The following is a 13,024-nucleotide window of genomic DNA, read 5'->3' as shown; positions in this document are numbered from 1 at the left end:
CCCCCCTATTGTGAATTAGCATCTGCATATCAGAGAAAACATTCAGCCTTTGGTTTGGGGGGATTGGCTTATTTCACTTAACATGATATTCTCCAGCTGTATCCATTTACTGGCCAGTGCCATAATTTCATTCTTCTTTGAGGCTGAGTAATATTCCATTGTGTATATATACCACATTTTCTTTATCTATTCATCTGTTGAAGGGCACCTAGATTGGTTCCATAGTAGAGCTATTGTGAGTTGAGCTATAAATATGGATGTGGCTGTGTCCCTGTAGTATGCTGATTTTAAGTCTTTTGGGTATAAACCGAGGAATGGGATAGCTGGGTCAAATGGCGGTTCCATTCCAAGTTTTCTGAGGAATCTCCATACTGCTTTTCATAATGGTTGCACCAATTTGCAGTCCCACCAGCAATGTATGAATGTGCGTTTTCCTGCACATCCTCGCCAATATTTATTGTTGCTTGTATTCTTGTTAACTGCCACTCTGATTGGAGTGAGATGAAATCTTAGAGTAGTTTTGATTTGCATTTGCATTTCTCTAATTGCTAAAGATGTTGAACATTTTTTCATATATTTGTTGATCGATTGTATTTCTTCTTCTGTGAAGTATCTGTTCAGTTCCTTAGCCCATTTATTGATTGGGTTATTTTTTTTTTTCTGTTAAGCTTTTTGAGTTCCTTATATATCCTAGAGATTAGTGCTCTATCTGAGATGCGTGTGGTAAAGATTTTCTCCCATTCTGTAGGCTCTCTCTTCATGTTATTGTTTCCTTTGTTGAGAAGATTTTTAGTTTGAATCCATCCCATTTATTGGATTCTTGATTTTATTTCTTGCACTTTAAGAGTCTTGTTAAGGAAGTCAGATCCTAGGCAGACGTGGTAAAGATTTAGGCTTACATTTTCCTCTATTGAGCACTAGGTCTCTATTCTTGTGCCTAAGTCTTTGATCCATTTTGAGTTGAGTTTCATGCAGGGTGAGAGATAGGGGTTTAATTTCATTCACAAAATGCTTGTTTTACTGTTTTATTTAAAAATATAAAATCAAAGAAAAAATATTGCTAATTTGCTTTCTTCCTCTTTGTTAATGGAGTATCTATTAACATTTCACCAAATGGGGTCTCATACTCACAGCTTGGGAATGCTGCCTTAAGTCACAGGCAACCAGGACTCAGCCAGCTGTGTTGCGGTAGACCACAGGACTGGGAGAGGTAGTTTGCACCAGGTAGGACAGACCTGGATCACAAGCGGAAGTCCACACAAGCCAAGCTTGCTTAGGACATAGCAGCCAGTGGGGGGCTCTTGGGCTGAAAGGGCAAAGAGCCAGGCTAAGGAAGTAAAGTGAAGCCTCAGTTCTGAGCACGGTGAACAAGGCAGGGGCTGGCTACAGGAGAAATAAGGCAAGAGCCTGATCAGCTTCTTGGTCTCTCCCAACCAAGTCTATATCTGGAGTTGAAGGCAAGGAGGCACCGACGAGAGGCGTCAGGCAGCTCCAGCTTGCTGGGCTGTAGGATCGTGGGGACAGGATGCTGACCAGGACTGTCAGTCAGGGTTTGGGGTAGTAAGTGACAAAAACCTAACTCAAGTTAATCACAAAGCCACCATGTGGGATCTATTGGATCATGAAACTGGGCAATTAAAGAGATGGGGCTGTCCTCAGACAGGAATGAACATGAGTTTAAACTAGGTCACTGGGGTGGAGCTCTCTCCCCGAATCTGTTTGGCTCTACAGATGCTCCTTGGCTTATGACAGAATTATGTCCTGAGAGACCCATTGAAAATTAAAAATATACTAAGTCAAAAATGCATTCAATACACCTATCCTATTGAAGATCACAGCTCAGCAAAGCAGCACACCGTACAGCGCAGTTGTGATCGTGATTGCTGGCTGTCTGGGAGCTGAGGCTCACAGCCTCTGCTCAGCAGCAAGAGACAGTGCTGGGGGCCAGAGCTGTGGCTCAGTGGTAGAGTGCTTGCCTAGTATGTGTGAGGCACTGAGTTCGATTCCCAGCATCACGTAAATATAAACAAATAAAATAAAGGTATTAAGGTATTGTGTTCATCTACAACTAAAAAAAAAAGCTCAGGGAAAAATTATCAAAATTAGAAAAACAGTTTCTACTGAATGCTTATTCATACCATTGTAAAGTCAAAAATCATAAGTCCAATCACTGCTTGGTTGGGGACGGTCTGTATGTGGTTTCCTTCTTGATCAGGCTAAGTAGCAAGATGACATATCCTCACACCCTCTCCAGCAGCTTCAGGGGAACAAACCAATCTCTCCTGACAACTCTGGTAAGAAGGTCCCAAGGAAGACTCTGATTGGTCAGATCTGAGTTAGGGGGTCCCATCCCTAAACCAATCACTATAGCTAAAGGGATGGTGTCTTCTGAATTGTCAGCCTTGGGTCACGTTCTGGCTCCTGTGCCAGGAATTAGGGAGAAGAGGGCAGAGTGAGCCTCCCCTGAACCACTCCCAGTGGATTTGCCTTAAGAAAGAATTCTGTTACCAAAAGAAATGGGAGGAGGAAATGGAGAGGGTACACACAAAAAGACAAATATACCTTACAAGGTCATTTTAAAAGCCAGAAATTCCAGGGACCTCTGAAGACTACTTTGTAGTCCTGGTTTGTCTCAGCCTTGCAGCTGGGCTGTGGAGACTCTGCCTCAGATCATTGCTGAGGCTGGGTCCTTCATATTCTTACCTCAGCCCCTCTCAGTCTCCCTAGGAGCCCTGCTCTCTACTGGCCCATGGGGTCTGCTGACTCATCCTAGTACTTGACCTCTATTTGATTTGCTAGTGACCACCAAGTTATCATCTAAATCAAGCTCCCTAAGAGAGGCTGGACCTCCTCCAGCTGAATAGAAGTGAGGCCACCACAGAGGTGGTGGAGGCATCAGAAGCCAGGGAAGAGCAAATCCAACACAGCCCAGCCCCGGGGGCCCCTGGGAACAGAACTATGAGGAGAATCACCACATGCTCAACCCACCCTTGGTTCTGGGTGATGTGATTGAGTTTGGGGAGCCATGGGGTCAAACAAGACCCACTTCAGGAGGAGACCCCCGTAGGAGGAAAAGACTCCCACCACGTGACACAGAAAACCAAGAGAGTAGTCGTTGGAAGGTCTGGAAGTAAAATAGGAGCAGCAGGAAGGAGGGAATTCTCCAGAACCTGGTGAGAGAGGAGGGAGGAGCAGAGGCCAGGGCACGGAAAGGGCTGGAATCTGACTCTCAGTGCCAAGAGAAGCCTCCGAAGAGTCCGACACGGGAGTGGAACCGACTCACTTGTGTGTCTAAAGACCACTGAGCTGAGTTGGATTGTGTTGGGACAAGAATGAGGTGTAGGGACCAGTGAGAGGCTGCTGAGGTCAGCCAGATGAGAGAAAATGGCGATGGGTGGAATGGGATGTTAGAGTTGGGCAGACGTGGGCCAAGGCGGGATGTGCTCTGGAGATAGGACTGGTGGATTTGCTGGGGGTAAAGGAAGACTTAGGATTCTGGTGGATGATGATGACGATGCCCTCTCCCCCATGTGCAGGACCCGGGAGAGGCGTTGCAGCATTGCCAGGGACATCAAGCCAGAAATGCCCCAACTCCTACCATCGAGCTGCATCCTTTTATTAATGTTGAACATCAAAACATGGAAAAAAACTGAAAATAATATCAAACAACGCCTTAAAAATGCATTGTGCTTTTTTTTTTTTTCTTTCAGTACTGGGGATTGAACTGAGGGTTGCTGTACCCTGACCTTCATCCCCAGGGCTTTTAATTTTTTGCTTTGAGATAGGGTCTCACTAAGTTGCTGAGGCTGGCCTTGAACCTGGATTCTCCTGCCTCAGCATTCTGAGTAGCTGGGATTACAGGCACGCACCCCTGTGCCTGGCAAGTGAGGGCCTTTCAAGTGAATGACTTTTAGGAAAAGCTGCCTGGGGGACTTTTCCTATTTTGCTATTCGGTGGCAGAGGCTTCTGGGTGGACAGGTTTCTGGGGATGGTAGCAACCCTGCCTCCCACCTAGGGATGGACCCTTTCAGCCTTCCTAGGCCATTAGCACAGCCTGAGAAGAGGATTATGAACCACATGGATGTCATCTGGCCAGAGAATATAGTGCCTGAAAGGGGAGTCTAAGGGGTGCTGGAGGAGGGCCAGAGTGTAGACAGCCTTGAGCTCCACCCTGGTATCGGGAGAGCATGGAGAGACATCTCCCTGCACCTCCACATCTCTCTATGAAAATGTTCAAACATAAAAAAAAAAAAAAACATTAAGGGTTTTATACCTATTGTTTCATATTAGAGGAATCATTCTGTGTCAGATGTAATAATACCTGCTGAGCACTGTGAGTGCTTAGCATGTGCCAGGTTCTGTTTTTAACATGAGATGTGGGTTAGCCTATTTGACCTTTGCAGATAATCCTATAAGACTGATTCTTGAAGTGAGCAATCATGACTTGAACACCAGAACTATGTTCAGAGGAATCCCACCTTCCGAGCTCTGTCTCTAATAGAGGTTGCAACTGAATTTCCCAGCCTCCTTTGCAGCTAGGATGTAGCATGAGACCCAAGCTTTTCCAGTCTACATACCATGCAGCACTTAGGTATGTAGGGAACAACATGGGGTGGTAGGTATGAGCAGAATTCAAATTTAAGAACATAAAGTATTGCCTTTTGACCTGGGATCCTCTTTCCAGCACCCCAGGCTTTAGAGGTCCTGCTCTGTTCCTCTTCCAACAGTGAGCTTCCCTGTGGATTATGGGGCATGTGAAGCTGTATTGATTTCTATGTTACTGAACAATAGAATCTAAAGCAGCCCCATAGGTGGAAATCAAGATGTCAGGGCCCTAAGTTCTTGCCTGGAGATGGAGGAAAAAGCCACATCAGAGCTCCTTGGCTGCTGGCAGAATTCAGTTCCTTGAGGCTGTAGGACTGAGAGCCCTGTTTTCTTGCTGGCTATCAGATCCTGAATCCATCTTTATTCCTCACCATGTGGCCCTCCTGGTCCTCAAGCCTCGACAGTGGGAATAATCGTTCTTGGGCTTCACGTGCTTTCCTGGAACCACGTGAAGAAAACTGTCTGCTTTTAAAGAACTCATGTGATTGTGTTGGGCCCAGAAAGATGGTCCTCCTGTTCCAAGGTCAACTGTACCGTGTAACATAACCTAGTCATGGAGGAGAATGTCCATCATAGCCCAAGGTTCTGGGGGTCATGCAGGGTATACACACAAGATGCCGGACATCCTGGGGCCATTGTAGAATTCTGTCATCACAGGGGCAGAATGTGCCCACCCACCCCACTATAGTCCTGGTACCCAAGACACCAGAATTTTCTTCTTAAGTGACCCTGAGCCTCTTTCCAGATTTGGCCTCCTGAAAGCACACCACAGTGCCCATGAGCCTGCTTGTAGGCCCAGGGGTAGCCAGTGGGCAATTCTTGTAGGTGGAAGGCATGGAGGGAGTATGGGCGTGTGGTCTGAGTCATACACATAGTGTGCAGCAGGAGCCAGAAGTGAGATGAGAAGGTGTGAGCTGTGGACCAGGAGCCTCTTTAACCAGCACTTCCATGTTCTAACACAGAATTCTAAGGAGCCTAAGAACTCTAAATTTGAATCTGGCCTTCCATGTTGTAAGGAAGGTATATTTGTCAGGATACATGAGCAAACTCATTTTATTTTAAAGTTTGTTATGGCTTTCAAATGTTTAAACATGATTCCGAGGTGCCTCTGGGGCCTGTACATGCATATGGACCTCTGCTTGTTCTCTTGCCCAGGTATAAGTTTCTTAAGGTTGTTGTAACAAGTAAGTACCAACTTGGTTTCTTAAAACAACAGAAATGTATTCTTCCACAGTTCAGGATGCCAATATTACTGGGCTGAAATCAAAATGTCAGCAGGGCCATAATCCCTCTACAAGTTCTCAGGGAAAATCTGCTCCTGGCCTCTTTAAGCTTCTGCTGGATGCAGGTGTCCCTTGGCTTGTGGCCACATCATTCTAGTCCTCAAGACCAGTGTCTTCCATTCTCTCTCTGCTCTATCTTCCACAGGACCTACTGTGTACATCAAATATCTCTGTGTGTCCCTTTCATGAAGACACATGTGATGGCATTTAGGGTTCACCTGGATAATCCAGGATAAGCTCAACAGTTAATCATATCTACAAAGACTCTTTTCCCTAATAAGATTCCAGGGGTTAGGACTTGATATCTTTGTGGCCATATATGCGGCATACTATAGGAGGTGACCTTGATGGCATCCTCATGCAAGGAGTGGCAGTGGCTGCGATCTGGCACCCATTCCCAAACACTATTGGCATGAGCTGCTCCCTGTTTGTGAGTTCCCACATAAGGGTGGAGCTGTGGCTGCCAGAAATCTTTTTCTAGAACAGCGCCTGCTCCCTGGGTATTGTTCCAGGCTGTGTGGTGTCTGCGCAAAACTGATTCAGCCCTCAGAGATTATGTGAACTGCCTAACATCCTTTAAACTAACTGTTTTTGTCCTTATTTTTTCACAACTTTATTGAGGTATAATTTACATATTATGAGATCACTCAAAATTTTAAGTATGCACTTTAGTGACTTTATGTAACTTTATCAGGTTGTGTGACCATGGCCACAGTTCAGTTTCAACACATTTTGTCACCCCATGAGGACCCCTCATGCCCATTGCCAGCCACTCCCTGCTCCTGCCCCCAGGATTTGCCCATCCCAAGGCAATCGCTGATTTATTCTCTGCCTCTATGGATTTGCCTTTTTTAGATCGTTTTCTTCCTAAACTCAGCAAAATGGATTCAATTATATAGAACTAGAAACCCTGCCAATAGAATTCTCTTTATTATTTTAGAAGAAGGAACAGTGACTCTGATGGTTTAGATACCTTGCCTAAGGTCACCTGGCTAATCAGAGGTAGAGCCGGGACTGGACCTGAGCACCTCACCTAGGTCCCTGCTCTCACTAGAGCAGTGTGGAGAGGGAATGGGACAGGGCAAAACTATAGAGAGGGACACCGTGTAGGGGACTCCTGGGTCACCCAGGTGGGAGTGGGTGGGTGCCTGGGCTGAGGAGGTGACAGTGGTAGAGGAGAAAGGTAGCTAGAGTAGAGAACTTTTAGGAAGATTAGAACAGTATTTGTAATTGAGTAGATGAGGGGGAAGAGGGACATGAGGGTCCAGCAGTGTGCCATGTTCCTGCTTGGTGGTGGAATAATTTCCCAGAATAGGAAATGCAGGGGAAGAAGCCAGTTTGGGGTAGAAGATGAGCTGAGAAACCAAAGGCACCCAGTCCAAGGTGCCTCTGGGACCTGTACAGGCTTATTTTGATGGTATTAGACGCGTGAGTCCAGAGCTGTAGATACAGGTCTCTCTATGGCCAGCATGCAGATGGTACGTAGAACCCCAAGAGGAAGCTGCAGTTGGCCAGCAAGAGAAACAAGGAGCCCTAGAACAGACCTCGAGCAGCACTAACCTTCAGGGGTAGGGAGCACAGAAGTCCCCAGAGGATTTTGAGAATGGAAACCACAGAGATCGAAGAAGTCAAGGGACTGTGGATTCTTGGAAGTTAAGGGAAGAAGAGGGAAGTGGTACCTGGTCACTGGTGTCCACTGCCACTTAGAGTTGTGCAACCATCTCAGGAAGATCAGGCCCACGGCGTGTCTGCTGGATTTAGTGGAAATCACTTGGCAAGGGAGGCCCTGGAGAAGTGGTGGATGTGGGAGCCAGACTAAAGTGGGTGGAGGAGTGAATGGAGATGCGGAAAAGGATGTGGTGACTCACTCTTTCAAAAGACTCGGCTACAGGGGAGCAGAGAGGCATGGAGCAGTGTATAAGAGTGCAGGACTGAGCGAGGGTTTATTTTTAAGATGAGATGTGGTATTTAAATGAAGATGGTGAAGAGACAGGAGAGGAGGGGAGTTGATGGAACAAGTGGAAATCATCCTCATTATCATCGTTATGTTTATTGTCACCAATGAGCAATCACAGGAACGCTTGCTCTGTTCTGAGGCTGCTCTGATTGATAGACCTTTCTTACTTGGAGCCTAGTCCTTTCAGCTCTAAGTCTGACCCCTCTGGTCCCAGCCCTGTCCTGTGTTCCTTCTGCACTCCACATGGCTCTATGCTGCTTGCAACTCTCCTCTCTGCCACACTAATCTCCCTGAGCCCTCAGGCCAGCACCTCCCCACTGTCCAGACCCTTGACTGTTCTGGGGAGACTTAGAAAATTTGAAACAAATCAAAGAATTTTATTTTACCTCTATTTCCCTGGCGAGGGACACTTATGCCATGCCCAAACGACCTTCTGATAGAAGCGCACCAGGCTGTTTGTGGTTCCCATATTTAAGGAAGAATAGCACATCCTATAAATCTGCAAATTGCAAGCAAGCAGGGTTCAAGGGCTGAAAAAAAACAGTGAGCAGAGCAGAGTCAGACGACCGCATCCTGGGTTCAAGCCCAGTTGTGGTTGTACATCCTGGGTTCAAGTGCATTTGCAGATATATGAAGCACAGAAAACCAGTTTTTTAAATAATTCTTAAAAACAGCTTATATAACAGTTTCACACGGGAACCATAAAGATGGAGTCATTGGTTATACTTACTATTTTATTAGTCTCTATATTATTAATCTATAACTTATTAATTGTATTGATTAATTCAGACCATAACATTGACCCTCTCGGCCAAGCCCACGTGGCCACCACCGAGTTTGTGAAGACCCTCCTAAAAGGTGGTGTGCTGGGGCTGGGGCTGGGGCTCAGAGGTAGAGCGCTCGCCTAGCACGTGCAAGGCCCTGGGTTCAATCCTCAGCACCACATAAAAATAAATAAAATAAAGGTATTGTGTCCAATTACAAATAAAAAATAAATATTAAAAAAAAAAGGCGGTGTGCTCACTCTTGCTTTGCTGGTGGAAGCATGAAGTGGTTCTCTGTGGTCTGACAAGGGAGCGGAGATGTAAATGTGTGCGGCCTTTGGCCAGATGTTCCTCCTCAGGAGCTAGCGCCCTGGGTGGGAGAAGATGGAGAAGATGCTTGTGTGAATGTTCCTGGTGACACGGGTGGAGGGCAGACAGTGAGCGCAGTAGTCAGGCCCTGGGCTGGGCATGAGTTAAACAGATGTGAAAGCAATTCACGCTCAGGGCTCTCCTTTCACTTTGGAGCTACCTTTGCTCAGGAAGCCCAGGCTCTCTCAGCTAGAGACAGACTTTGCTGAGAGGCACTTCTTCCTGGCCCAGCTCTGAGAACTGTCTCGCCATGCTGTCCGGGGGCCAGCTCTGCGGGTATAAGTCCGTGAGAGTCCTTCATATCCACAGTGTGTGGGTTGGGATCCTGAAGAACACCTTCCTGGTGGGCACCTGCATCTACATATGGTGAGTCAGGCTGTGAGCCAGCCAAGGGCCACACAGCCCACCTCCCTTCACCTCCCCCTGCCTGTCACTCAGTGTCCCCCTCTTCAGCAGGAATGGCCTATGGGAGCCCCTGGGATGGCCCTGGCTCTTCTCATGTCAGCTTTCTTTCTCGGCCAGATTCTCCCCAGCTCTCCTCTCCCCACATCCATTTACCCATCCTTCCAGGCCCAATTAAATCCCCTGTCCCTCATGCCCTCTTTGTTCCAGGGACCAGAGGCTTTGCCTGCTGCAGAGAACAAGGAACCACAGCTTCTTAGAGCTGAAAGGACATGGGGATTAGTGAGCCCAGAGTTATCCCCTCACTCAGGGATCAAACCCAAGGCCCAGAGAGGTGACATGGCTTATCTGAGTAACCAAGCAAGGGCAAGAGAATACGGCTGGGGAGGTCATGAGTATATTCCTTCCAAAGGGCAGAATATTGTAAACTCTCTTTTGTTCCCTCTTTTTTCTTTGATAAAGCTCTGGCATGTTTTAATTCCTAAAATTTACACATTCCTCATGATACAAAGACAGGTTTCTGATTATGAGACTGTTAGGTTCTATTAAAGCTGATCTAGAACAAGTTGCACATTCTGGAATGAACACAGAGAGAGATCAGAATTGAGCTCCCCCAGTGGTGGGTCAAACTGACCCAGTATTGTTCTGGGACAATATTGCAATGTCCAACTCAAAACACATCATTACATTATCATGTATGTGTTTTGGGGCTGGGGGAGATGTGTTACTGAACAAGTGTTATCTGTGTCACGTGTGCTGACTAGTCCCAAGTCTGGATCTCTAGGCCCAACATATTTTCCCCCCATATCTTCCTTCCTTTCTTTTTCTTTCATTCTTCTCATTATTAAGTTTTGGTTGTACTAAGGATTGAACCCAGGGCTTTGATCATGTCAGGCAGGCACTCTCCCATTGAGCTACATCCCCAGCCCTTGACAATTTTTCTCTCTAAATGAATGTCATAGAAATTCTGGCATGTGTTGTGAATAACGTAGCTCTCATGTGCCACCATGTGATCTAAGAAATAAAACATTACCAACCCAGTTGTGCTCCCTGAAAACCCATCCATCATCCCATTCTTTCCTCTCTCCTTATAAAATCATGCTGAATGTGCTGTTTGCATTCCTTTGTTTGTTTTGATAGTTCTACAGACATGACAATGTCTGTAAAAATATATAGTTTTTAGCTCTTCTTTTTTGAGGTAAAATTCATATAACATAAAATTAACCATGTTAAAGTGAACAAGACCATGGCATTTAGTATATTCACCATGTTTACAACAACCTCCTCTATCTAGTACCCAAATACACTCATTGCCTTAAAAGGAAATATCATATTTATTAAGTGTTACGCTTCATTTCTCACTCCCCTCCCCTCTGGCAAGCACCAGTCTACTCTGTGGATTTACCTTTTCTGAATGTTTCGCATATAAACGGAATCATAGGAGATGACCTTTGTGTCTGGCTTCTTTCACTTAGGAGACAATGTTCTTGAGGTGGAACATTGTTTATCCACACTTTAGCATGTATCAGTACTACGTTCTTTTTTATGGCTGCAGAGTATTCTATTGTATCTGTAGACCGTATTTTGTCTATCCATTCATCATTTGGGTTATTTCTACCTTGTGGCTGTTGTGAATAGCACTGCTATGGACATTCCTGTTTGAGTATTTGTGAGTACACAGCATTGCTTTGGATTTCTTCAGGCTTTTGACCATACTGCAGCTTGCTGTGTTTGCTCGGCATTATTGTGTTACTTCCTCGTTGACCAGGCAGCTCTGGGCAGCTCACTCTTCACTACTGCAGAGCCTCCCATCGTGAATCCAACAATTTATTTATCCACTCAATGTTTGAGAACATTCAGGCTATTTCCAGTTTTCCTCTCACAACGCTGCATGAACATTCTTGTACGTAGCTCCGTGGACCCACGTGTGACAGCTACTCAGGGGCAGATACCTAAGAGTGCCATAGCTGGGCCCTAGAAAATGCCTTTTTCCAAATATACTTGCTGTTGCCAAGCATGGACTGTCTTTTCAGAAGTCTCCTGGCAGGTCTGGCCCATGGCTGTGCGTTATAGTCTCCTGAGGAACATTTAAGAAAGACACAAGTGTCTAACTAACTGCCCAGACTGTCTAAATCAACCTCCAGGGACAGGGCTGGGGAGCTGCGATTCTGAAAGCTCCTGGGTGACTTCACTGCTCAGCCGGGTTGAGAACAGCTGGGAGCGTGTCATGGTCTACTGTGCTTTGGCTTCCCAAGGTCAGCTCAAAGAGGGCGACCCTGGACTTAGACTTATGGCCTGAGAATTTCACTCAGGGGCTGGGCAGAGAGGAGGGACAAAATAAATAGATGCTGAATGTGTAAACAAAGCATTTAAAATAAGCTCTTAATTATTCAGGACAACAAGAGACATGGAAAACAGAAAAATGGGGATAGAATCTATCTGTTTCTTGGCAACACTGGGAATCAAACCCAGGACTTAGGCATGCTGGGCAGGGGTTCCACCACTGAAGGACATCCTTAGCCCTTTTTTAAAAAATTATTATTTTGAGACAGGGTCTTGATAAGTTGCCCAGGCTGGCCTTAAACTAGCAATCCTCCTGCTTCAGCCTGGAGTTACAGGTTATAGGTGTGTGCCACGGTACCAGTCAGAACCTACGATTTTTAATTATTAATTCCACTTATTCCCTCCACCCCACCCCCCACCCCAGCAGTAGGATGGTTGGCTCTTGGCAAAATGTAGACTAATGGTGGACCTCAGTTCTGCCATGAGCTGTGTAACCCTGGGCAAGTTCCTTCGCCTCTCTGAGCCCATTTACTCACCAACAAAAGAGTGGTGATTGCAGTCACTATCTCTTATTGCTGTGAGAATCAAAACAGTTGATACATTTAGAGAACTTGGCATATCTAAGTGCTTGGTAAAGAGGATCTGCTATTATCAGCATTATTGATAAAGCAGGTGGGTTCCTGAAAGCAGGTCAGGCTGCTGACCTGCCAGACACAGTCTTAGATAGGAAGGTGCTGACGTGTTACTGAGCCCAGGACAAAGGTGGTGAAGCAACCTGGAGCTGCACGTTATTACCTGAGAAGCTGTCCTACTAATGCAGATCTATCCTAGGTAACAGTGAAGAAGGAGTGGGGGCCACTGTTTTCTGCAGCAAGGGCCCACCATGCAGCACATGCTACACCAGGGGGTTTGCACACATTATCTCATTTGAGCCTCACAGTGATCCCAGGAGGTAGGTTTAACTATTGTTCCCATTTTGCAGAGAGGGAAAGTGAGTCACCAAGAAGCAGGGCTAGCATTCGAAAGGATGTGGCCTTCAGGGCCTGCATCCCAAATCATGGCCTCAGACCCCCCTGGAGAAAGCCACTGATACCTTTCTGTGTCTGCCACTTAGTTTCGCTTTGGTGAGTGACAAGCTGTACCAGCGGAAAGAGCCTGTCATCAGCTCTGTGCACACCAAGGTGAAAGGGATAGCAGAGGTGACGGCAGAAGTCGTGGAGAACGGGGTGAAGCGCTCAGTGCAGAGCGTCTTCGACACTGCGGATTACACCTTCCCTTTGCAGGTGAGCATCGGCATCCCTGGAAACCATCACCAGGGCCTCGCGCCCTTCCCCTGGGACCTACAGCCCCACTCCAGAAAA

General features: G+C 46.4%; 1 protein-coding gene across 3 annotated transcripts in view; it reads left to right on the top strand.

The window, feature by feature from the left end:
- The window catches only part of P2rx7 (purinergic receptor P2X 7), a 45,564-nt gene that overhangs the window by 2,716 nt on the left and 29,824 nt on the right, over window positions 1-13,024 (top strand). The window contains exons 1-2 of one of the 3 annotated variants that reach the window (XM_027949115.2): window positions 9,107-9,344; window positions 12,778-12,946. The exons of 1 other annotated variant lie outside the window; for it this stretch is intronic. In XM_027949115.2, coding sequence (XP_027804916.2) covers window positions 9,229-9,344; window positions 12,778-12,946 — 285 coding nt within the window. In that variant the 5' untranslated portion in view covers window positions 9,107-9,228. Of the gene's footprint in view, window positions 1-9,106; window positions 9,345-12,777; window positions 12,947-13,024 lie in introns of those variants that run through there. One more of the 3 variants, XM_027949114.2, reaches the window with a different exon arrangement.

This window comes from Marmota flaviventris, chromosome 1, assembly GCF_047511675.1.
Source record: "Marmota flaviventris isolate mMarFla1 chromosome 1, mMarFla1.hap1, whole genome shotgun sequence".
Classification (NCBI taxonomy): Eukaryota; Metazoa; Chordata; class Mammalia; order Rodentia; family Sciuridae; genus Marmota; species Marmota flaviventris.
Note: the sequence above shows the minus strand (reverse complement) of the source record. Positions and strands in the feature narration are given on the sequence as shown.